Source organism: Etheostoma cragini, chromosome 4 (genome assembly GCF_013103735.1).
Source record: "Etheostoma cragini isolate CJK2018 chromosome 4, CSU_Ecrag_1.0, whole genome shotgun sequence".
In the NCBI taxonomy this organism is placed as follows: Eukaryota; Metazoa; Chordata; class Actinopteri; order Perciformes; family Percidae; genus Etheostoma; species Etheostoma cragini.
In genome coordinates this window covers 12063219-12088808 of record NC_048410.1, presented here as the reverse complement: position 1 = coordinate 12088808, position 25590 = coordinate 12063219, and the positions used below count along the sequence as shown (strand labels likewise).

Sequence of the window (25590 nt, the reverse complement as noted above, 5' to 3'; positions counted from 1 at the left end):
AATATTTTACATTCATTATGATGAAATGCAAGTCTGTTCAGCATTGTCTGCAAAGAAACTTTGGAGGCGCCATGGTAACCCCAACCAGTTGCAGAGTAGGAAATCCTCCCCATGACCTCTTTATTTATCTGGTGAGTAATGCTGCCAGTGTTGCTAAGAGCCCAAAGAGACAAACAGTGTGATTTATCTCAATCAATGGTTTTGTATCAAACACATTTATTATCTTTAACATTTCTATCAACAGATATGTACACATTCAGGCAACAAGTGTATTGTCCCTGAAAAATTCAAACACAATGGATAATTATTTAAAAATCTACAAATTAACAACAAACATGCTTTGTTTTTTTCCTTTTTCAACCCTACCATGTACTTGGTCATTATATAAATTAAATTATAAAACGTTTACTCCACACGCATACACAACAGTCTAAATTATTCACCTACTGTATTCTGTCAGGAAATGCAAACCATTTTTGCCCCGTTTAGTATTGGCTTCACTTTGTTATACTCCATGTATCTGCATGCCTTATTTTAATTCTCACCCAACTTTGTCTAAAAAAAATACAAAGTCATTTTAATGATAAACTTTCACAAGTTCTACAAGCGCACAGTTAAACAGGTAAGACAGGTAATAACACAACACTTTATGGCAATGACTAAGTACAGTACATGTAATGTCAAACAAATTACTTTGTCATATTCACTAATAAAACAAAAATACATCAGGTTTTGAGGCTTGTGCATGCTGTTTATGTATTTAATACATGAGAGGAAATGGAGGACATTACTTTGTTAGTATCTGTTTTAAGTTTTTATCTGAGAAACACAGTGGTTGCAGTGGTTATAATGTAGCTTTCACCAAACAGGTGACACTTCTTTCATCACCCCAAAAAGCAGCATTCTCTTTCACCGAACACCCAGTACTGACACAAGTCCTCGCTCCAAATCAAAGGGCAAAATAAACCCTTAGCTAACTGGAGCAGTTTTTTAACTCTACGACTTAGGAACAACGTTAGGAAGACACATTTGAAGAACCAGAGAGCACTAAGTAGTCCCTTATCTCTGTTTCGCTCAGACCCTGACAACTGGGGTTGTAGCTGTAAGGGGCGCAGTGGACCCGGTGTCAAAGTCCAAATCGATCATGGTGTGGTTGGCAGTGCCCAGGCTGCAAAGGGAAGTGCCTGTACCCATCTGTCTGTCCCGCAGACTTTGCAGGTAGCTCTGAGAAGAAGAACACAGGGAGCCATCAGTGAGCTACACAAAAATGGTGCAGTCAACTTGACGCAGATTTTACGGCATCAGTTATTCTTACTGGTAAGACATAACTGATGCCATAAAAACACAATAACCAGTATCTACAGCACACGCCATGTTGGGTGACACTGACCGGTGCCAGTAGATCCCCAGCGTAACGTTTCACTGGGGTGGGTTTACGGCGGTAAGTGCCTTCCTGCCCACCTGCCTGCTGTCGCTTCTTGGCGTCCTTCTCTCGAATCCGCATCAGCTGGACTCTCTTCTGTCTCCGGCTGATAACGACTACAAGGAGAAGGGGTAATGATGAATGACACGTTGTATTTAGCAGAGGACAACTTCAGCCTTTTATTTTGATTATCAGTGTTTGATTTGAACATTTGATATGATGTTATACCACCTTCTCTTTTTTTGTTGAATTTATCGGGGTTGAAAACTAATGTTGACGATTTTGTTTACAATCATTTTCAATGTTTGTACTCTTCAATGCGGTCCTAAATTCTCCTATGTTTCCTCTGGTGGACCTTCTCTACCAGCGGTTTCCCTATGTTTATATATTAGTGTCTTAACAATAAATTAAGATTGTTGCTCATATTTTATATTATCATTGCTAGTGGAGAAAAAAAATATATATATATATATATATATATATATATATATATATATATATCAAAAATTCCAATCCCATGTTTTTGCTGAACATGTCACTGTGAAAATGTAGGGATGCTCTTGTAACAAGAATGAACAAAGGGTCAGGTGTAGAATAAATCCTTGTCTCTGATTGGCTGTTTCTGTGATATGATAGCTTGAGTCACCTTTAAATGTCACTTCTACACTAGAAACAAGACAACTTTAGTACTCCTCTGTTCTTAAGTGTAGTTCCTAAAGGCTAGATGAATACAGGTCCTGACACACTCGAACAACAACACTCAAAGGGTCTGGAAACTTCCTGCTTACCCTCAGTGTGTGAGAAGCTGTCATCTGTCAGTTTCCACTGGACCAGTACTCCTATGAGGCTGAGGGCGGGCCAGATGCCCAGAATGACCCAGCTGTACCAGCAGAGAGGGGGCCCAGGTGTGAGGCGCAAGCAATTGTACACATGCGTGGCCAAAACCAGCATCTCCACAAAGTAATCAGCACACACTGTCATGATAGCTGCCCCGAACACAGCCGTGGAGAGCACGGTGAAGAGCTTTTGCCACTGCAGTGTCAGCACAGCAAACAGCATGCCCGTTCCCAGAAGCGTACCGAGTGGGACCCAGACTGTGGTTGGCGTGTAGAACTGGTGAGTGACTAGAAGGGCGGCGAGAGCCAGGAGGAGGCCAAGCAGCAGGCCAGTCATGAAGAGGCCGACGCTTCGCACCAGCATAGTGACCAGACCGCACAGCAGCCCGATACCGAGGCCGATACCTGCGCTGGCCTCCACGCTCAGCTGGGTGTCCAGTACGTGCTCCTTATGACACAGCAGGAAAATAATGACGGCGCCAAACATCAGACCAGACAGGAACATGACAGCCTTGAAACAGCGGTAACCTAGAGGAGAAAAGAGAGATGTACATTGAGGAAACAGGAGATGGCAGGATCAGTGAAAAGCATTTTATATGTAAGTAAACAAGATGCAAGCTCAGCAAAGTAACTCTGGACACAGATACAATAAGAATGTTTTTGTGTCAAATGTACAAAAGATGTTGACAAGAACCTGGTCAGTAACATCAAGTAGGCTAATAGCGCAGATGTATCTTTAACTTGATTTGATATATTTAAAGGTTGCACTATGGAGCAAATTTACAGTTATGAGTGACATTTTGATGGTGTGTTATGTCATCACAAAAAATTCAGTTTCAGCCTCCTATTTGTCAAGGTCTGCGAGCCCACAGGGATTCTCACCAAAGAAGCAATAGATGATGCCAAACAGGCAACACATGGAGCAGATGACAGCCGGGATGACATCATACTTCCTCTCTATCTCCAAACTACAGGCGTCGAACTGGGCCGTGCCTTCCCCGGCCCCTTCAGAGCTCAGCCTGGTGGGATCCGCCATTCTGGGTGAATGTGAGAGGCTGGAGTTTGGGACAAGGGTGGAACTTCTGGTGGCGTTATCTCAAGTCCATCTGAGCAGGTCTGGGGACTGTTGGGGGAGAAGAAATGTTAATGATTTACAGGAAAATAAAGAAAATGTGAGGTTTCCTGATCACACAGAAGACTTAAGTGCTCCAGAAGGTAAATGTGAAGTGTGAAATATTCAGGTCAACTGTGACTTCTTCCGAGCTGCTCTGTATGTGCAGCTGCCATGGACCCAACACACAAAGCTATGCAACTCAGTGCAATCCTGTATGGCCAGGCATGCACACAAGCAGCTCACTCACTCACTATAATCCATGTGCCAGGACCCCTGTTGATCTCTGTACCCCCTGAATCAATAGGGTCATGATGAACTCTGACAGTTGCTAAGTGGTCAGTCATCTGAGAAGAGTAACTGGCTTTACTTCATCTGATTTGAACACAATTAAAATTATTTAACTTTAACTGTCCTTTTAGAATTAGATGGGAAGGAGAAAACCAGCAAGCACTGTTTTCTGTAACTTTGGTTCCATGTTTAATTAGATTTTGTTTAAAATGATTTTAGCCTTTACTTGGCCCCCTCGATTATTTAATACATACACACATGCAGTTAACTGATAACTTTATTATGATGAACAACTAGTGGACACAGTAGCTATGTCTACAATCACCGCAGAGCAGCAGATGTACAATCCTGTGAAAATCATGCATCTCCTAATTGTTGACTTCTCATTAGCTAGGAACAGAAATCATGTTTGCATCTCTGTGAAATCGTTTATTTTGCATAAGAAGTAGGAAAAAAATTGTAGTTCTTAAAAGGAACGTGTAATCCTTTGGTTTATCCAAAAGATTCACGAAAAATTACCAAATGTTGGGAACTACAGAATGTTCCCTGGACAGCAATAAGCTTATACTAAAGTAGAGTCTAACAAGACATGAAGTCTACCTTTTTATCAAACTGTATGCAAAGCCTGCTTAAAACATTATTTTGTATTTGTTCCCCTCATTTTACCTCCACTGACATTGTAATTTCTAGGACCAACTCGTGCTCTTGAAAATGTAATTATATATGATATTTAAGCTGGCAGGCCTGTAGAGAGCTGCAAAGGTCTTCAATGGGGCTACAAGCTTATGGGTGGACTACTTTTTTCTGAGGCTGCTGGCAGGCCTCCTGTATGATCTCACCAAAGCCGATATCCGATTACAGCTCACTCAAGTTCTCTACTTGAGACAAACAGTCAGGAACAGTCACTCCTGCCTTTATTCTTTGCTTATTGCCGGATCTTTCTCTTTCCACCCTGTCTATTATAACTTCTCCTTCTTTATCTGGAACTTTCCCCACATTAAATCGATTTCATCTTTCACAATGACATTAGCCATTATTTGTTTTGCCTCTTAGACACAAGGGCTGTGTAAGTTGTATGTCCTGGCTATGAATTACTTTACATGGAAAAAATGACAACCCATCGGAAAGTTTTCTTTTCTTCTTTAGTCACTTGCAGTTTCTTTGAGAACTTATCCCTCTCTCCCTCTTTCTGCTTTCCATCAATAGCAACTACAATGTCTTAGTTCTTCACTGAAAGTGAAAGACAACATTTAGGGGAAATAAGTCCAATATATATTGTCTGGAGACTATGGTTGTATGTAGGTTACATTGTACAGTATAGTGTATTAAAACTTTGAATATATGTGCAAATAGCTGAAATTGAGATATGTACATTATTTATGTAAAATTATTTGATGTGGGTGCAGTAATGTGGTTTTAAATACACAGGTCTAATAAACATACCACAAACTGCAATGGCTATAGATTTATCATCTTCAATCTCTTTGCTTATAAAATTAAAGGGTTACCGCTACACCTTCGGACACTCAGGTTAAACTCTATATTGTTGTGTACGTTTTGTGATAAAATTGGCTTCCCTTGTACCATAAACAAGGACCCCAGCCCCCTGTGACCATGAACAGGATAAGAGGTTAGAAAATGGATTGACTGACACAGGCTGCTCATTGTTATGGGGCTTTTGTCTCACTCTTTTGTCTCGTTCCTGTGATCTGCTTCTCCATGCGAGTGCGGATTCAGTTATATAATAAAAAGAGGAGTTATAATGTGGAAATGTTAATATTTACTTACAAAAATGTATTAATATTTTAAAAATGAACCAAGAAACCAGTAGATATAGTTTACTTCTGACTGATTGCGGTTGGTTTGCCCCAGAGCATTTTGCCCTAGCTGGTCTTTGTCTAATATGACATGAATGCAGCATAAAGCCACCTGTTTGGTTTGGATATGAAATACCTGCACCAGCCAGTTTCCTGGCTTGTAGTATTTTATGTGTAGAGTCTTTTTAGACTGACTGCACTCTAAAGCTTTACCCTATGTACCTGCTCTGTGACTCTTTGCTGTTTGCTTTTTTCTTGTGAGAAATTGGAAACTTAAATAAAAATGAGTGACTAAGGTGATAAAAATAAAGATTTTTATGTTTCATGTCCTTAACATTCAGCATGTCAAATTCGAATACACATTTGTAAAAAAAGTAATAAAATATGTCCAGTCTCCTCCTTTTTAACACATACCATATTTGGTTAGAGTTAAATCTTACATTGTTTTGGTGTATCATTAACACTGGCACTATGTGTGAATAAGTTAATATTTCAGCAGCATTTTAACAGTGATTTATTTTAACTCTACACGCATACTCAAGTCTGGCATCTGCCTCATGCTATCCCTCTGTGGGTCACAATGGTGTCCTATGTCTAGCAGGCTTGGAAGTCCTTGCTGCTGTGGGAAAATAGAGCCATTATGGAGCAAAACAAAAGACTCTGAGGCCCATGCTGTGACCTCTAGTGGCACTCAGAGGAAACCATGCAAACAGAAAAGGAGACCACATAAATGACTAAGAGCACCAAGGAGACTGGTAGATCCAGAGTGTTTGCTGGAAGTATTTTCCTTCAGAGGGCTAGTAAGTGATGGAAGGAGTGGGTCCTAACTAGAAACAGAACTGAATCTGTCTAAATGACTGAGCTCTCTGGAGGCCCCAAAAGCTCCCAATGCTTTATTGTAGCTGAATTTTCTACAAGCTAAAGTCACATGGCAACTAATTAAATATAAGTCCACAAAGCTGTCTACAGCAACGCTAGCAACCCTGTGAGGCTGTACCTAATACATCATGGTCTGTATTTCCTTAGCTGTAGCTAGATGCTAACAACCTCATGCTACATGCTTACATTTTAAAAGTAATATTTACCAGGTTCATCATTTAGGTTTAGCATCTTAGAATTCTAAAATTTGCTAATCAGCACTAACCAAAGTAAAGCTGAGGTGGCTGGGTCATTTGCCTTTCAGGATTATAGTCACACAGCAAAAGGATAAGACAATATTCAAATTTACACCTGATGATAGTGCTGGATTGAAAGTGAGAGTAAGGTGGGAACTGAGCATTCACATACTGTACAATAAGCATCAGCTGCAGAGGAGCCATTAGAATTTTACGTTGCTATTGAAACAAGAACTTGTGAAGAAGTACACTCCCCTTGAACAAACACTGCAGGGGGCTACGTAGCGCAGATTCGAGTGGTCAGCTGCTGAGGATCAGGCAGGGCTGACGAGAAGTTCCCCACATAGCTAATATGGGTGTGTTTAATGAAGGGGTGGGCGTGTGTGATCACAGCCAAGGATTCTGCTCCAACTTGACAGCCAAGGCCAGCTGAGAAGCTGAAAACCTGCCCTGGCTGTTTAACAACTTCACTTGGAAGATTCGGAAGAATGTGAGAGTGTGCTCTGCCGTTAAAAAGCAATGAATCCTGCCACCTTCAGCTGAACAACCCAACCAGCTAAAAGACTGATCAAATCTAGAGAACAGGAACCATTGGGAATACAGCTAAGCGTCAAAGTGGGGGTTATTAAAATGGATGCCATATTGTGCTAAATTCAAACAATTTAGGCTTATCATCACAACAACCTCTTGCTTCACTTTGGATCATATTGAGGAAGACGTCATTTGGGCTGCTATTGAGCTTCCTGTCTCTCCATAGCAGGAAGCTCAGGACCAGATGAGGAAGTGGAACATCAGCTTTCAGCAGGAACTGACCCTAGTGTTTGTGACACGGAGCAGACAGGAACAATAAGTTGCATCATCACTCAGAAACATCACTTCAACGCTGCCTCGATTTAAAATAAGAATCTGGGACTGGGAAACATGATGCAGCTACCTACTCTCTGAACTGCTACGAAAGTTAGCATTGTCAACACAAACAACTAGACCTGAGCAATTTGGCTTCTCTAAGGAAACGGAAGGAAATGCAACCTTGCAATGATGAAAACAAACTTTTAATCTGTCTGGCTCGCAGGCTAATCTACATATAACACCTACCATTGTGTCTCAGTTTATGTGATTGAAGTACTTCAGCACGGATTTTGTGCTTGTTGTGCTGTGATGACTTGGAAAATGAACATATAACCACATTATAGTCAGTTACACGTTTTTGTTTTTTTGACAGATAGTGATATACTCTCCGTCTACCGCCAAGTTGACAAAATGATGCACTGATCATGAATGTGCAAAAACATAAAAAAAATCTAGACATACTTTTTATCGACAAATCAATACCTGCCAGTGTCAATTGTATCTACTGTCACATTCCAGACTTTTTTATTTTTATATTAGTAAGAATCCCATATTAGGGCCAATTTCATATGTAGGTCTGTTGTCTTGTGACCCACATGTCACAGTTGTAAGATCTAAACTTAAATTTCTTACACTTAAGTCTCCTATTTCCGAATAAAGATACAATTTATAATTCTCACTGCCAAATGGTTTGCCTTCTGGCCATGGACACCAATAATGGTCACTTGTGGCAAATGCCATTAGTAGTATACAATTTATTCCCCCCCTCCTCATAATCTCTCAATCTCATGCCAGATTTAAGACTAAACAATAGAGGGCTTTCAATTTAAAAATGCAGAGCTACTTATGGGGAGGCATGCGAAAAAGATGAAAAACACAATTTGGAGCCTTTGGAAGAGTCACATGTCGATGTACTGTACATCAAAAATACCCATGGTCGTTAACATAGAAATCTTCACACAAGTAAACACTCTATGCTGCAGTACGTTGGGGTTGTGATCAAGCAGTAGAGGACGGAGTGTACACTGTGTGCAGCAAGGAGGGGCAGTTCCAAAATGCTTGAATAGGGTTTGTGGTAGAGAGCAGCATTTAGTAGGCAGTGCGGTGGAGTCTGATGTCCATATGTTAGTGAGAGCATGACAGTGTGGCACTCTGTATGAGATAATATATGCTGCTGAGGAAGTGTCCAGAACTGTTCTGTAGTGAAGCCTGGGGAATATCAGTGGGGGTATGATATTATTATAGTGTATGTTCAAATGATATTTAGCTTGTATCAAACTGTTTTTATTTCTTTTCATAGGGAGTTGGTGTACAATACAATAAACACAAGTTGCTTTGCCAAAGTCAAATAAAATAAGCCACTGATTGAGTAGTGGTACTTTGTAAATTAAGTTGGCTGTAGTGGCAGAAAGAGGAGTCAGAACATGGTATCCGTTCAGACCTCAGTGCTGTGCCTATATACTGTACGTCTGCAGCTTTTCCACTCCATCTCTATCATTTAGAGCCGCCATTTAACCCTCTTTGTCAAATTCCAGTCAAAAATAATTGTACCCCCTACAACGATCTCACGAGCCTAAAATATAACATCTTTCAATTTCCAAGCCAACTCGACACACCTCTCATGTCATAACTACAACCAGTGTTTAAAGTGCTATAAGTAGCATATGGATGGATGTTTCAAAATGACTGGTATCAGTTTTTATGTGGTCTTTATGTAACAATGGGGTTTTTCTTGCACCCAGTGTCTCCAAATCCTTCCATCTCTGATTGTAACTACAAACTCAGTTGCTGCTCAGCCATGTTCTTCTTCATCAGGTTTTTGCTATTTAAGAAGTAACACAGAAAGACAGGATCAGCTGCATTTGAACATAAAAGCAATTACACTAATCGTTGGGTAATTTGAAAGTGTAGTGATTTTGCTACCTTTGACTACATTAAAACTACTACATTAAAAAAAAGACATAAAACATTAAATGATACACTTGAGGATGTCCCAAGTACACAGCCATCTCCAAATTAGATCAACAACAACAATGAGTCTTGCACAGATTATACAGCCCAGCTCTTCCATAACACTGCTCTTATTCCTCCTCAGTACATTTGTGTGCAGTGTTGATACACAGATGTAGGGGGCCTGAGCATGAAAGAGCTGGGGTGCTGACCCAACAATTTCTCAGCAATGTCACTGTAAAAGCGCATTTGTGATGGCTTTGATCTTAATTAAAGTCAATACGTCCTGACCTAACACACAATAACAATAACATCAGAGGAGAAGCTGAGTATTTGATTCTGTCATTGATTACTATTGTATACATGTAGTAAATACACTATATAACACTACTTATAGCATGACTAGATTGTATTTCAAAGTAACCAAGTAAAGCAATGAAGTTCATCTTTTTCAGCTGGTACAGCTGAAAGTAAAATAGAAATTCCCCAAATTGCTAATAAGGCTCTAAGACAGCTTTAGCCAAAGTAATTTGTACTATAATATAAACTTACTTAATGCTACAAAATATGGTTAACCAAAACTACCTTCTCAGAACTGCAGATATAGACATTCCAATACCTTTTTTAGAGGGGTAAACCGCAGCCTATGGCCCTGTTGTCCTAAGAGAAAAAAAGACTGCTTGTGTTTAAGAAAGCAGATCCAAAAACAGTAATTACCCAAACTTCAAATTAAAGCTTGTTCTCATAAAATGGGAATCCCTGCTTTGCTGTGTGTCAGCTGCTCTTCCTGTGCACTCTTCCCAACAACACTCTCTTGAAAGTTGCATACAGTATTGACAATAAAGTTGGTTTATTCCTTGACGATAAGTCAGCAATTTCTTATAACAAAGACAAGAACTTGCACCCACGCTAATTAAAAGGCACTATGCGAAACATGTGCAGTAAGTTTCTCAACCCCGATTCTTCTGGCCTCCTTTCCTGTCTTCTCTCTTTCCCCAAAGCAGGGTAGGGCTTCCTCTTTCCCTTCAAAGTGGCAAAACCATCTGGTGCAGGCTGACAGAGTAGGTCAAGTAGATTGGGGTACTGAGGGGGTGTAACTACAGATTGCACTCCGCAGTAAAGACAGGACCTGTGGTCTGTCATACCACGGCACTAAAACCAAAGAGCCAATCCCACCCTGGATCACACAGCAGAACTGCAGGGCCAAGGCTTCTTGCACACACTACGTGGGCCATGAAGGGACATGACATGGTTGCTTTACAAGATGAAGGATGTTTCCAATGAGTCTTTATTGGATATGTTTATGCATAGCCACTATGGATTTATTTCTTGATTATTTTGTATCATTATTATTATTTTACTACAGTGGGTGATACAAAATAAAGTAACACAAGTTCTGTTATTTAGATTTGAAGTGTTCATAGTTTGTCAATCTGTTCCACATACCATATAACTGGTTTCCAATTAAATAAAACAGTATTAATTTTCTGTAAAGAGCTGCAGGCCACTTGCCATCTTTCACAGGCACAACTTTCACATAATTAACTATTTATAATAATAATAATAATATTCAGAATAAACCTAGAGTTGTTAGCCAGTACTGTTAAAATCACAGTACTGTTTTTTTTTTGTCTAAATGTTTGGTTTAGTGCAAACAAATAAAGCGTTTATAATCCTGGATCATTATCTCGTTGTCATCAAAGGCAAAAAGAATCAATTGCATGATGTGCATCAAGTGTAAAACGTTTAAAAAGGGGAGCAGCCGTGAAGGCAGCACGTAAGCCCAGCCGGTTATTACAAACATGTCCAGCTGAAGGGTTGGTTAACGTAGGTTAACTGATCAGTCAGGATCTGAGGTGGAATCCCTACAATCACTCATCGTCGGTAGCCTAATAAAGTATGCGGCTATTGTTTTCAACGATAGAGTTAACTGAATTCATATGCCGACTAGCAGAAAACTAACAAACAAATAAATATCGTGGTTAAAAACACGAAAGATGAGTTTTCCTTCAGTAAAAGTAATTTTAAAAACTTACCGATGTGCTTGTATGTTTGGCAGCAAGGTTAACTTCTCCTTGACAATCCGTCCTGCCAAACGGAAAAAACGCCAACCACCATTCACTGACAAAAAAGCGGCAGTAAAGTATAGCAGTTTTTTTTTTTGTTGTTGCCTAAACTCTTTTTAAACACACAGGCTGCACTACACCGCCAGCAACGGCATAGTTTTTTCTTCCTATACCGGCCTCATGCAAATCTTTTAAAACGCGAACCTAGCTGTGACCACAGATGTGAGGAGGCTAGTTTCCATTCTCCGCGGTTCCTCAGTCAGTCACCCAACTTTGTATCTAAATTAACCGTTGAAGTTCCCCTCGGAGACTCCACACCAAACTACTTCAAGTCCACCTCCTCCCTCTGGAAAATCTTAACCATCTTTCCTCACACACCTCCCCTCTCCTTTTCTCGCAGCTGAAGTAAACGGCACTAAAAAAAAACAAAGAAGAAAAAGGTTTTCCCTCCGAGGCAATCCCCCTTTCTATCTCCATCCAGCGTCGTCAGTTGGGCCGTTGAAGCCCGGAGGGAAAGGTAGGGGGGGGGCTCAAACTCAAATGACAACAGCTAGCTAACCTTAATTGGCCCACACCAGCGAATCTACGGCTGTTTTCATTAAGTATAGTTTAAGCAGGGTTCTTCGACGTTTTTTTTTTTAAAGCCAAAGACCCCTTAAGTGAAAGAGAGACGGATCAAGGACCCCCTACATAGGCATACTGTATATTGTATACAACAAAGTTGCATTATTAATCTGGTCCTACAATCACTTTTAGATACATTTTTGCATAATATGTTGCCATGACCATGGCCAAACCAAACCAAACAGACGAACACAGAGTGGCACAGTGCTTTTAGAGGTGCATTCAAAAGACAAATAACGCTAAAGGTGGATAAGGTGGTAAAGTGACAAAAGCAGTAGGGTAATACAAGTAAATCGCGGGGGTTTGGGTGCTTTAACTTTAGCATTGTTGTGTGCAATATACTGTAATGGCCGCCTTTGTGCTCTGTGCTGAAGCACTGCAAAGGCTCATGGGACTGTGTTTTGAACGGATCCTGTCTTTGTCAAAGTAATTATGTTTTAATGATCATCTGTTCATGTTTTGGGTGTGCATTTATGTTACCTGGGTTTTAGTGCTGTGGGGTTGATTTACTGTGTTCAGGTTTATCTACATGTATTGGTTTAACCGAGACTTGGGTGGGGATTGCTTTGGGGCAGTGAGGATGCAAACTGTACTGTAGTCGTAAGCAAATTAAGATGTCACGATATGGTGATATTTACTTACCTGTCCGTGTCTGCTGAAGGGCGTAAAGGGATATGTTTCCTGCCCCCCTGGGGGTCACCAGAGTCATTGCAAATAAGTCTGTAATCTTCTGACTATTACATTTTTTTTTGGAATACACAGGCTATCCATACACGTTCTTCAACCTGACAACCTAAACGTTTTCTTATTTAATGGCTCATTACTGACCTATAACACAATAATAATGTAACCTTTAATACATTACAATTTTAAACACTTTTTTAGGAAGTGGTACAGACATGATAAATACAGACAGGTTGTACATCTTACATGATATCACATTCTCTTGACCTTTTTGTATTCACACATTCACTGAAGAGGTTATGAATTTGAATGATGACAAAGAACCCTCTGGACTGTGATACAACTGTGATCTAGACTGTAGGAGCACTTCGTTCACACCATAGGATCTACCAGAGATGGGAGGGGTGTGTGTGTGTGTGTGTGTGTGTGTGTGAGTGTGTGTGTGTGTGTTTATTTATTTATTTATAGTGACGCCCCTTGACTTTATGACCACCACATTAACAGGTCAGCAACTACAGCCACAGGTGTTCATTGTTTACCAGGTGCAGGGTGTTCACAGTCAGCATTTACATGTGGAGATCATTGTTTGATCAGTCAGGTTTGACTGGTCTGAGTCCATCATAAACAAGACAGATTATTACTTTGACATGGCTTGTATGTGTCTCGTTGCGTTGCGACATGAAGCTGAGTTAAATAAGAGCAAGTTCTGGGGAAAAAACATTATTTGACAAACAAGTCATGTAGTTTTTCCTCCCCCCCAATCCCCCCAGCTAAACAGACAAGTACATTTCCCTGATCATTTACCTAAATTAGACTGTTCCCCCAGGTGACATACAGCAGGAGAATCACTAAAGACCTTCTACAACCTTAACTTTACAATGACCCATTTGTGGATAAGCAGCAACAATAGTCTGTGGCTAGGTATCTGTGAGGTTTAGATATGCTTAAAATAGGTTTTCTTAGGCATATTTTTAACCTAGGTAATACTTTTGAAGTGATAGTAAAGAGGTAATTGTTGAGGAAAATGTTACAACTTAAACACTCAAGAGTGATTTCTGTAACATTCTGCAGCTTTTAAATGAAAAATCTGGTGTTATTTTCCACCAAGTAAAGCACGGCTTCCATTTACTGAAAGTTTGCATGACATAATGAATGTATAATGCATCTGTTGCAAACATGTATGCAATGCAGCGTCCAGGCTTTTATATTCTGGTTCCAAAACAATGAGTCATGCCTGTATATTCAATACACAAATTGTCCAAACCTGTTTTTTAAACACATGGAGACACATTGGGACAGTTCTCTATGCAAAGGAAGTGATGTACCTTTAATCTTTTGTTTTATAAACTACACCAAGCCACCATTGTGCTCACATGCTTACCACATGGTCTATGGATTCTCAGGTCTGCTTGTGGCTCTGTTGCCTGGGGGGCAGAGCAGATGATGTGACAGGAAGTTACTAACATGGTCCAGATGTGGGGACAAGAGCCCACCTCCGACACAGCTGCAAAATGTGGAGTACAGGCAGCGACTCCCTGCATACGCATGATCCCTCTGTTGAAGAAAACTCAATCAAAAAGCATTTGTTTGTGTAATGTTTGCAAAAGTTTAATACAAATATTGACAGACAAATTTTAATCTGTTCCCAATTTCATTAAGCCTGTCCTCCCTCACTACAGAAGTACAATACTAATTAAAGTTTTGTTCAAAAATCCAATGTTAGGGGGTATACAATTTAGTCAAGCGTAAAAATTAGATATTCTTCATACAGGTATTCAAAAAAAATCTGTAAATAATTTTCAGAGGCGATAGTTTAACATATGAGTGCCCTCTAGTGTTTACAATGATGCAATGCATCAAAGTGACAAAAGATGCAAGTGAGCCAAAACTTTGACAAGAGTGCTTTTATTATTGAGTAGAAATTAATTTTACTCTAAAACCCAAAGCATTGGAAATGACCAAAAAGTACAAATGCAGCTGCAATTTTATCAACCAGTAATAAACTACATAGAGGCACCAATCAAGCTTACTGAGGAGATGTCCAAATTAAATTGCTTAATATGATCTATGTATCCACAAGGGCCGGTCTAAGGGCCGGCTTCTTTGGATTGTTTGCTATTCCGTTAATAGATTTTCCACTGGCTGGACAACAGACCTCCAGAGGATATAACCCCCCCTGAGCAAAAAGAGGGCCTTTTATGTCTCCCCTGTCTGCAGTTTTTACAGTCCATTAAAGAAAGTCACTAATCCTCATCGTCCTCTTCATCAATTAAGACCATCTTCCGTCTACGCTTCACAGGAGCAGAGATATCCTCCCTGTCTGAATCTGTATCAACGCTGGTTTGCATATCCATTGCAGTGGTGGCCTCATCCTCTGTAAAGACAGTAATGTGTGAGCCTAAATGTTGCAGTTTAGTCATGATTACACACCACTGTTGTCGGAGGCTTGTTATTGGTGCTGGATTTCTGTAGCACAGATGTTAAGCTTAGCATGAACTAAGGAGTGAAAACATACTTTTAATCTTTAGTTTTCTTGCTGGATGCCCGGTTATAATTCAATTAACATATTGAAACAATAATTGTACACACACACACAGACACACAAACGCAGGTGTACCATTCTCCTCCTCGTCATCATCGTCCAACACTCTGCTTCTTTTAGTTAAGATCGTCTCCTGGGACCTGATGTGAAAAGGAATAGATTAAGAATTACGTTTTGCTCAGAATTAAAAATAGGCATTTCTCAGCTGTGGTTTGGCTTAACTGATTTACAAAACAACATTGAATGAGTCACCTTTTATTCGTACTGTCTGTATCCTCAGCAGGAGTGAAATCTGACACAGGCGCTAAATACAACAAAAAAGTTGGAATAACAGTTACAAAGTCATCTCAATCCTTGACTCATCTTTGATTAGCAGTAGATGAAAGCATGCAGTGTCCCCTCGGTATTGCTGGCGGTGTAGTGCATGTCACTTCCAAAGGATTTGAACTGGCATTCCGGAGGAATCTAATTATAAGCATCTTTTTTTGTTTTTTTTTCCTTAATATGTTTCTGATTTTTAAGTTTCTCATATCCACAATTTTGAGATGTAAAACAAAAGTGTAACAATTAATCCCAATTATAGTGCTGCTTCTCCAGTTGCAGGCTAAAACACTTGATTGTGAGAACGTTGCCATTGCAAAGTGGATGCAGTAGATTTCTGTTATTTTCTAAGGAAATTGAAGCATGGACATTTCCTTTTTCCATTTATAAACATGTAATACCACATTCATGGCTAGTAGATTAGCCAAAGCACGCTATTCTAGTAGACATGTAACTTAACACTTACTACGTGACATAGCTGTAATCAACTGCTGTCATATGAAACAAGGCGCAGAACACATACCTGTATGCTCAGATGAGTGGTGTTTCCTCTTGCGTGTGAGCAGCAGGGCTCTCTGAACCTGAGCTCTCTGTTCCCCTGAGACCGGCTCCGTCTCCTGGGATTCTCCAGTTGGACTTGTGAAGCTGTCTTGCTCCTCGCCTCCTTTAGGTTCATCCTCTCTTGGACTGAGAGCTGCAGCTGCACTCCGGAGCTGGGCTACACTGATCTTTGCTGAAATCCTCCAAAAGGTCTCCTAGTTACCGAACAGTAAAAAAAAACGTTCTAGTATTTTCCACATTAGGTATTTTCTTTTTTTAATTTCAATTTTTTTTGTAATTTTATTTTGCAATCTAACTGAGGAACTCCAACATAGTCTCAAATAAAAGCACAAAGAGCAGATCAAAGGGATTTACTTAGAATGAGGTAAAATTACTCATTTGATATTAAAACAACACAGAAAAGCCCCACCTGTTCATTTGCAGGTGCTCGAATTCCCAGTTTGCGCAGCAGTCTCAGGAAGCTCTTGTTGTCCATGGCTTCTTCATTTGCCTCTGTCAGAGGAACAAGTGGAACATCCTGGTCGAAACCTTGTGAATAACCACAACAATTTCATTAACAGGCCAAAGAGCACTAATCCCAATAGGTTTTTCTTGCACATACTGTAACTTCCCTGAGAGCTAAAACAACTTGCAGTAGAGTGAAGCAGGGTCCTAACACCTAGTAATAAGTTAGTATTTTTGCACTTCCGTTTCCCTCATTTGAAAGTAAAAGTTTTATGTTCTAATTTGGGTTTTTTGGTTAGACTCCTGATAAAAGGTATGTGGCCAACACAAGCTTAAGAGATTTTTAGGTTTTATTCTATAACATAAAATCAGTAAATACCCCACTTTCGAACTTGGAAATCTTAAAAAAGCAGGTGCTGATAGTTGTAACCAGGGTGTGGTTCTTTCAAAGCCTAACATGAACCTTTTTTTCTTTATGGTATCATCAACGTTTGTTTGCAACAGAGCTTGTTTTATGCTATGATCCAATATCAAATGGGTCCCCAATCCCATTGATTTTGTTGGGCTATGCAAAATTCCAGGTCAGCTACAAAAATACTTCATCCCTACAACACTCTATAGAGTATATACATAACATGCAGAATGGGTAGTTTTTTTTTTTGGACAGTTGCACTTACCATCTTCTTTACGGTCATCTGCTGTCCTGTTTAGACACTTCTGTAACCACAACAAGGGTTCAGACATGCCTGTAAAAAAACAACAGCATGAAACTAATCCCAAAAGTACACAATAGAAGAATAATTTATTCCTGTAGTCTTAAAAGGATTACTAAACAAGTACTTAAACATTATCACATGAACTATATACAGTTAGAAAGTAAACTTTACTTATATAGCACCTTTCACAGACAAGAGGGGTCACAAAGTGCTTTACAGTAAAAATAAATAAAAACAGCAACATATAAAATACTAAGCCATACTGCTAGTTAAAAGCTGGTCTAAAAAGATGTTTCTTCAGGTATTTCATACATCCATCCATCCATCCATCCATCCATCCATCCATCCATCCATCCATCCATCCTTTTCCTCACCTTCCTGTTGTAGAGCATCCACCATGGTGCCTACATCAGGTCTCCTCTCTACTGTGGAGTGCAGGCTTCGGCTACTCTTTCCTCCATTTTGTGATGTTTCCCTTTCTTGCTCTTCATCTTCCTCCATCTCTTCAGAATCATCATCTTCCTCATCTGTGTCGCCGGGATCATCTGTTAACCCTTGTGTTAGTCCTTCTAGGAACTCTTCTTCCGTCTGCGGCAGAGAAAGAGGGAACTTTTGTGTATAGAAACACCATTTCTTAAACTATAACTTCTTATACAGGTGGTTCTTTTAGGATGTATTTTTCTTTTTGTATTGTTGCACCCCCCCATTCTGAATCGGGTTCATAGTCTTATTGTAAAAGATAGGAAGTACATCTGAAATAACTTTACCATTTGTTTTCCAGAGCTTGTCCCTTTAGTGCTGCGACTCCTCCTCTTATAAAGCTCTCGTCTCTCGGACACCAATCCCATACTGAGCAGCTTGTCCACCACGCGTGCACGGGAGCGTTTGGCTGTGAGCTTCTTCATGATGTTACCCAGCACATCTGTGAAAACAGTTTTATCACTGAAGAGAGTCACCACACAACGCATGAAGTATTCCTGAGACTGGAACAGGGACTTGAAATGAGGACAGAGGTAAAAGCTACTTCATTTTCTTCTCATGCACTACACAATGATATCATGGTGTTCAGTACCATCAGAGTCTTTGTACTCCTCGTGGAGCATCTGCAGCTCCTCCTCCTGCTCCTCAGTCCAAAGAACAATCCGGGTACCTTTCCTTTTGGAAAAAGAATTGCAGTGTATTGAGCCATTCTGCAATCTATTCCTCACTGGATTACTGCACATACATATTACTCATTCTGTCTGGAGTACATACTTCTGTTTCTTCAGTTCTTTAGCATTGTCCACAAGACCCATATGCACCAGCTGCATCACAACATGGCGCCGAGTGCGGGTGCTGTTGCTGAGTAGTGGCAGCAGACTCTCCACTATATCTGGCGCTAAACACAAGAATCAACAGTCAACGGAAGAATCTAGACAAGTACATAGTGTGCAAAATGCATCTTGTAACTTATAATACAACAAAAAGACCTTCAGAATGACGGTGCTCCTCATAGAGGTTGCGCAACTCCTCTTCCTCCTCTTCAGTCCATGTTGGTTTCTTTCCCTCTCTGACATATTAAGGACAATGAGACATTACAAAAGAACAACACTTTGCTACTTTGTATTAAGTGTAATTGCCATGTTTCAATAAATGTCCTATAGTCTTAGACAAGCGCATCTTTTACCAGTAACTTGTTAACAAAGGCCAGCTTAACATGACAGACAATTGTAGACATGCAAAAACAAGCACCAACCCGTCTTTGCCGTAGCCTTCAGTCATCTCACGCACGGCTCCCACATTTTTCCAGAACAGCAGTTCAACATACGCCTTGTTGTTTTGCGCTGCCAGTGAAAAGAAACGGTTCAGAACAAACTTGGCAAAGGTCACCAGTTCCTGTGAAGGAGAAAATAAAAGTAAGCTCCTTTGTCTAATCTACACTTGACATTATAAAACAAACAGCTAGCTTGACAACATATAAGAATGGTTTCCGCATATTGTACCTTGTAAGCAGCTGCAGCGGGGTCACTCAGGATCTTGTTGAAAAGGTTGAAGACTGACAACTGGAAAAGCTGGGCGTCCATTTTGAGGTCAACAGCCAAGCGATGCAGCATACGAGCGATGCAGTGGTTTGTGTGAGGTGTGTTTTTGGAGTATGACTTTAATAAGAGGAGGTATGGACGCACGACACCGGGGTTGGAAAACCTGTGAGGGGTAAGAGAACGGTAACATGCCCCATTAGGAAGGTCACAAAACTACTTTTCTGGATGCAGTGGCAGGTTGTTACTATAGTATATGTCCGCAACCTTCCACTTCTGGGATTGCTCTGTTGCCGCCGGAAATTTTGCAGTATATCCTTCTTTTCTGATGTCAATTACCTTAAGCTTTCTTTGTGCAGAATTTTAAACTCTGGACGATTTACGAGGATTATGGTTAACTGCTCCTCAGATCTCAGCTGGGTAAATCCAGACAGCTAGCTAGACTATGTGTCCAATCTGAATTTTCTGTTGCATGACTAAAACAACTTTTAAACGTACAAGTTCCACAAAAACAAATTCCTTCCTGAGGCGATTGTCCAGCGGCAACATGGCTCTACGCGGAATTTAGCACCCCCCAAGACGATTGGGATTGGTTTAAAGAAACGTCAATAAACCAGAGTACGTTTCCCTCCCGTCTTGGAATGCTGTGTGGACTAGCCAGACCCACCTCCGCAGCGGTGTGAAAGAAGGTCTGGCAATGCAAGACTATTGTTACAACTGGTTTCCTCACCTCTTGATAAAGTCTAGAAAGTTGAACTCTTTTTCGAAAACCTGGACGGACTGCAACTCTTCCTCTTCTAACTCTGCTGCATCATCGTCATCATCCTCCACGGCAGGCTCAGGAGGAGGTGACCCTAAAAATCAAAATGCAAGGTTTGAATGCTGCATAGATGCTGTGATACAGAAAGCTCACATACATGTATGTACATATAGAAAAAAAATAAAAATAAAAATAATCTTACTTGGCAGGTTGGCATACAGGATCTGCTTCAGGAGTTCCAGTTCCTCCTCAGGTTCCACATCAGCTGAACCGAACACATCACCCTCTGGCCACACCTCCCTGCAAAGGCCAAGAAGATGGTAAATACTTTCATAGCTAAACAAGTGTGATTAGTCTGACGGGTCGTGGGCTGAGTCTCACTGACCTGGCAGCACGCAGTAGCCCCAGTGCTTCTGGTCCCAGTCGCATCAGCAGGGCATCCTGCACCCGCACCATGGCGTCAGTGCGCTGCTCCTCAAGAGGAGTGTCAGATGTGGCATCAAATGGCACAATGCTTTCAGTTAAAGACTCTGACAACTGCACACAGAAGACAAAACGCTGGTATTCAGTGTTGGTAAATTTGGCCCTTTCCACCGTGTACCAGAAAAAACTTTCACTGATGTTGGGAGCCCTCTGCAGATTCTCAGACTGACCTGAAACCCTGAAGCCTTCAGCTCTTCCTCCACAACCTTCCAGGTCTCTGCCAAAGACTCTGGACTAGTTTCTGCAGCCGAGAGCTTTTTTTGACCTCGAGACTTTTTTCGCCTAACCCTCTTTTTCTGCAGATTTGATGGAGTTAGATTAATATTTTAAGCCCGGACTAATAGCAAGAATTTACACACGCTTCAAATTTAGCACAAGAACATACCTGAACCATCAAGCTATTGCGACCTTTGCAGTAGCGCTCTAACATGCGCAAGAAGAGATGTGTTGACTCCACCAAGTCTTTGAGGTAGGATTGAGGCTGTCTGGTTTCATCATACTTCCTCAGCAAGGTCAGAAAAATCTCCCTGTACTCCATCAGGTAAAATATGTTGCCTAGAAAGTGAGGGTAAATACAGAAGATGAGGCAAGTAGGACAACGACAGGCAAACGCTTTTCCATAATTCAAACTTAGAACAAGATTTAAAACTGTGGAGCATATCCATATAGTAGATGCATTATGCAGCAATGTACACACTCTGCTTGAACTTCATTACCCCCCAAAAAAATGCTTTGTTAACAAGAGCTGTTAGCTTCTTACTTTTAATTACGCTGCAACTCTGACGGATGCTTTCATCCTGTGAGCGGTCCATCTCATTTACAGTTAGCAGCAGCTCCTGGTACGCCTTCAGAGCCAGGTGCATTCTAGAAAGAACAAGTGATACAAGTCAGGGACCAACGCAGAGATTTGACATTTTTCTATTAACCAGCTTCCTAATGATTCTCTTACCTGCGTGACCAGGACGTGGCCTCTTTGCGGTCTGTGAGCATCATCTCATAGTAGTTGGTGATGTTACGCTCAATATAATGAAAAGCACGGATGGACATGGTCTCAGAAACTAAGTCGGCACGAAAGCCGTTGCCACGGTTGAAAGCCATGAAGAAGCTGAGCGCCCAGAGGTAGTACGTCTCGTCATGTTGCTGAGTTTGCTCTCGAATTAGATTTTCCTGTAAAGGAGACAAGAAATACAAAGTGACTCTATTGTACTTACGAGCCTTGTGAAACTTTTACAGAATTGGTCCACAAATGTAGAAAGAAACTTAAGAAAGGACATATCAGACATCTTCTTTCAAAGGGTTTTTACACCACATAGTGTTATAAAAACTGTCCTATTTTCCATTTGTATACTACCAAACAAGACTCAAAAAGGGTGATTGTTGTATTAAAAACTAAGTCACTGATGTCACAGTTGCTGACCTTAACAAGGTACATGAGGCGATTGTAGCAGTTCTCCAAGAAGTCCACACAAAACTCTCGCAGGAAGAGTCGAACATTTAAGGCCGAGCGACGTTTGTCCTTACATTCCCGAGCCTGTTGATTCCTCTTGGGAACACGTCTCACTGCTTTGCCCATGTCATGAGTGTAGTTTTTAAACTAAAAAAACAAAAACAGATTAATAATCAATACATACAAGCATCACTGTACCAAGATTGCTTGGTATCACTACAGGAGTTCACTACTCACATTGTGAACATTTCTGTGATAAATCACATCTTTGTCCCCAATCGACTTGAGGCCTTGAACAACGTAGGACCCTCCAAAGCGAGAGTGTCTGAAAAAATAACAATAAAATACACACGCACATGTCAAAGGTGAAGAATGTCAATATATACATTACTTCTGTGTGTCACTAACTTGATTGTTGCATGTGAATTGCACTAATAGCACGTGTGTTTTTGTGAAACTTGATATTACCTGGTTCCTCTTTGTAATGTACGGGAGCGTTTGGCTGCGAGCTCCTTCTCCCGAAGTGCCTCCAGCTCCTGAGTGTCTCTGTGCTTCTCTTCTGCTGTTCGAGCCTGACCGGCGCTCACCAAAGCTTCCGGCGTCTGCAGGGAAAGAACAAGAGCTGAAACACAGAACAGCTGGAAACCTATGTGCTCATCTAAAAAGGTTCTTCTGTCTTACCTGGTCTCTGAACATCAGGGAGATTATTTCCAACACATGCATACTCCACTGCTGCTCACTCTGGGCCGACGCCAGGAACTTGATCAGGTCATCAAAACCACTCATGTGAATGGCCCACAGCAGCCTATCATGGATGCTGGCATCATCATCTACTTTCTACAGGAGAAACACAGATTAGGGAAGAATTACAGGTAGGATGAAGGGTAAAGTCTCAAATACTGTAACTTTAGCTCTCCCTTTTATACGATCACATTGGTAGTCACATTAAAGTCAGACCTTCTCTTCACATGGGTCGGCAGGTACATGAAGCACATTTCTAACCAGCAGGAGGATCCTCTCTATCAGCAGGTTATCCTCCTCCTGTCTCTGCTCCCAGTCCTGAAAGAGAAGGTGAGTCACGACAAACAGGAAGAAGCACGCGGATAAACAGAACCGTGTGGGAAGCAGGTGAGGTGAATGCAACGTTCTTCTTTCACCAGTGAAACACTCACCAATTGTAGAAGCGTGTATAACGTCTCACTTAAAATGCCAAACACCGCTTCACTGGCAAATGCCTGGAAATAAAAGCAGAGGACACAAAAAGTCTTTACTGTTAAATATGGTACATTTGAAAATTAAATTAGTTTTTAGAGTAATAGCATAACTTATTATTGTTATACTGAGATCTAATACCTCTTTACAGGCTTGTAAATGAGACGTCACTTGCAAAAAGTGATGTCTAAACACTGGGTCATCCGGGACTTTACCAAAGCAAAGCATTGCAGGCTGAGTAAGGTTGACCATGAGCCTGAGGAAAAAACAGAGTCAGTAAATCTGATGACGTGTTTAATAAAACAATATTTGGCACCAGCATGACAATAATGTACCACAATATTGGTATTGGTGCATCAAAAATCCACTTTGTAAGATCCTATGACTTTCATATTATAAATATTCAAGAGAATACATTTCGAGTTCAAGAGAGAAGTTTTAATTTAGGGTTTATACCTGATGCAGGCATAAAATAAGGCTTTGTCTTGTCCGTGCTGGATGATAATAGGCAGAAGGTCATTCTGGACAATCTGGCCTGCACCCAGCTGCTGGCGGACGTCCCGAGTGTCATCCTCATGGCGTAAATACCTGATCAAGTCTTTTACACTTTCTGCACACAGAGACAGAACAGTTAGAGAAGGACAGGAACGTTGCTGTTCTTAATTCATAACAATATATTCCCCTTCCCTCTAATGATGCAGGAAAAGCATAGGAATATGTAAAAAACCACAACTTAAAACTCACCCAAGCAATCAGCTTCTTTGTGATAGGTATCTCCCTCCAGATAGCCGAGAGCAGTGCATGTTGCCAAGAGCTCACAATTCATCCTAATTAAGTCCACACACCAGACAGCCTAAAGGTGAAGGTTTAGTCTAATCAACCACAAAGTAGGATACAGACAGACCAACACATCAAGATCAGAGTATCTCAAAAAGCTGATTACTATAAACTTCAGATTTTGTGTTAATTTAACCATTTATTACTGTGTGTGTGTGTGTGTAAAAATAAAAAACAAATAATGGTGAATTTGCAGAACAAATTAATAATTTGTTTGAACAATAGTAGGAAGAAGGATCATCCTTATCTAGTACTCTACATTTCTAAAATAGTTAAAGCTTTTTGAGCTGGCTCATCTGTGTCTCGCAGAGAGGACATCCAACTGTTTTCAGGTTTGCTTGTTAACTGGTTGGGTTCTAGGTATAGCTAGTTATTTCGCTAACGTTAGAGCTTACCAACATTTATTACAACACTAAAAATACAACCAGGAGGTCTACTGGTTGGAGAATCTATCTCAACGTAAGGTGATTAACATTATCACATTCACCAGCAGTAACTGTTATTATAAAGTAGCTAATGCAGGGCAACTTTATGTGTAGGCTATAACACAGTTCAGCAGCAATGCAATTCAAAGTGCTTTAGCTACATTAAACAACAAAACACAGTTCAAAATAAATACAAATTGATAACAAATTGTATTAGCTAGTACACTATTCAGAGAATTATGTAAGCCACGGTATCTAGCTGATTCACAAAGGACAGTTGTTCTCCACATATTGCCAATTGTGCAGTTTACACCACTCTCACGTTAACGTTAGTCGACCAGTGACTTTTTATAATCTAACGCTAAGTTCAGAGAAAGGACAACTTCACGGATTTATTTACCAGATAGTTTAAACGCTGTTCCCCGGCAGGTTCCGGGTTCAGAAGCCGGTGGAGTATACAATTAGGGGCTCTTCAGTTATTAGGGTTGGTTTCAGTCAGATAGCTCACAAATCTGAGAGTCAGACAAGTCTCGCGCCAAAACCCAGAAAGCGGATGCAGAATATGTCACTATGAATAAATTATTGCCCTGAGTTCAGAATTGCAGGCAGCACGTTTCCAGGTTTACCCATTTGGCTTCACCTACCAAACAAACTCCAAAGCTAACTTAAGTCAACGACTTTCCGGTGCCAGGTTTAGGCAAGAAAGTAGAATTACGACCCGATCAATGGTTAACGTTTAGGTGTGCTAAACTGTGAGAACGTAGTGGAATATGCTTGCACTTTGAGCTAGACGGTCGCCTGAGAGGTTTAACATCGGGCAAAATTACTACCAGTAAGAAGTACTTCATGTTTACAAAGGTCCTTGGATGTCTGAAGGGTTTAGTAAGTTAGTTACCTTATGAAGAGGGCATGGACTGTATATTTGATAGTAGCTATAACTAAAGTGTAATATGTCACCATACAGGAGCCACACGTGGGAGCCACCAAGCTCCGTCATTTACACTCAAAGAAAAACATCAAAAACATTGTTAAAGGTGAAGAACTTTGGACAACCAGAT

The 25590-nt window shown here is 40.6% G+C and overlaps 2 protein-coding genes across 8 annotated transcripts; both read right to left on the bottom strand.

Annotated features, from left to right (window-relative positions):
* Positions 1-199: 199 nt before the first annotated feature.
* On the bottom strand, positions 200-11965 carry LOC117942894 (transmembrane protein 198-like). Of its 4 annotated transcripts, XM_034868659.1 has the most exons (6): positions 11429-11963; positions 7278-7407; positions 3142-3382; positions 2212-2787; positions 1391-1539; positions 200-1224 (listed from the first exon to the last, which is right to left on the bottom strand). In XM_034868659.1, exons 3-6 carry the CDS (start codon positions 3293-3295, stop codon positions 1075-1077), a joined length of 1029 nt encoding a protein of 342 aa, XP_034724550.1. In that variant the 5' UTR covers positions 3296-3382; positions 7278-7407; positions 11429-11963; the 3' UTR covers positions 200-1074. The 4 variants fall into 4 exon arrangements, with proteins under 4 accessions (XP_034724550.1, XP_034724551.1, XP_034724552.1 ...); XM_034868660.1 differs by lacking the exon at positions 7278-7407 and having other exon boundaries at positions 1450-1539; positions 11429-11965; XM_034868661.1 differs by lacking the exon at positions 7278-7407 and having other exon boundaries at positions 1462-1539; positions 11429-11965.
* Positions 6127-25076, bottom strand: timeless (timeless circadian clock). Of its 4 annotated transcripts, XR_004656246.1 has the most exons (31): positions 24933-25076; positions 24015-24123; positions 23727-23880; positions 23412-23526; positions 23231-23293; positions 23016-23117; positions 22740-22895; positions 22527-22660; positions 22296-22383; positions 22029-22205; positions 21561-21778; positions 21372-21475; positions 20997-21166; positions 20782-20907; positions 20514-20665; positions 20331-20428; positions 20099-20222; positions 19333-19534; positions 19086-19225; positions 18820-18899; positions 18605-18728; positions 18423-18505; positions 18118-18272; positions 17725-17938; positions 17312-17380; positions 16600-16718; positions 16153-16384; positions 15561-15612; positions 15384-15448; positions 14797-15140; positions 6127-6138 (listed from the first exon to the last, which is right to left on the bottom strand). XR_004656246.1 is itself a non-coding variant. In XM_034868564.1 (30 exons), exons 2-30 carry the CDS (start codon positions 24094-24096, stop codon positions 15010-15012), a joined length of 3729 nt encoding a protein of 1242 aa, XP_034724455.1. In that variant the 5' UTR covers positions 24097-24147; positions 24933-25076; the 3' UTR covers positions 14643-15009. The 4 variants fall into 4 exon arrangements, 3 of the variants coding, with proteins under 3 accessions (XP_034724455.1, XP_034724456.1, XP_034724454.1); XM_034868564.1 differs by lacking the exon at positions 6127-6138 and having other exon boundaries at positions 14643-15140; positions 24015-24147; XM_034868565.1 differs by lacking the exon at positions 6127-6138 and having other exon boundaries at positions 14644-15140; positions 24015-24142.
* Between the last annotated feature and the right edge of the window lie 514 nt (positions 25077-25590).

Coding starts and splice junctions, on each gene's coding strand:
- LOC117942894 (XM_034868659.1), bottom strand. CDS start 3,295: ATGGCGGATCCCACCAGGCTGAGCTCTGAAGGGGCCGGGGAAGGCACG. Junction 2,788..3,141: donor CATCATCTATTGCTTCTTTG/GTGAGAATCCCT, acceptor TTTCTCCTCTAG/GTTACCGCTGTTTCAAGGCT. Junction 1,540..2,211: donor CAGCTTCTCACACACTGAGG/GTAAGCAGGAAG, acceptor TTCTCCTTGTAG/TCGTTATCAGCCGGAGACAG.
- timeless (XM_034868564.1), bottom strand. CDS start 24,096: ATGAATTGTGAGCTCTTGGCAACATGCACTGCTCTCGGCTATCTGGAG. Junction 19,226..19,332: donor CCGCTGCAGCTGCTTACAAG/GTACAATATGCG, acceptor TCTCCTTCACAG/GAACTGGTGACCTTTGCCAA. Junction 15,613..16,152: donor CCACTCATCTGAGCATACAG/GTATGTGTTCTG, acceptor TGTTGTATTTAG/CGCCTGTGTCAGATTTCACT.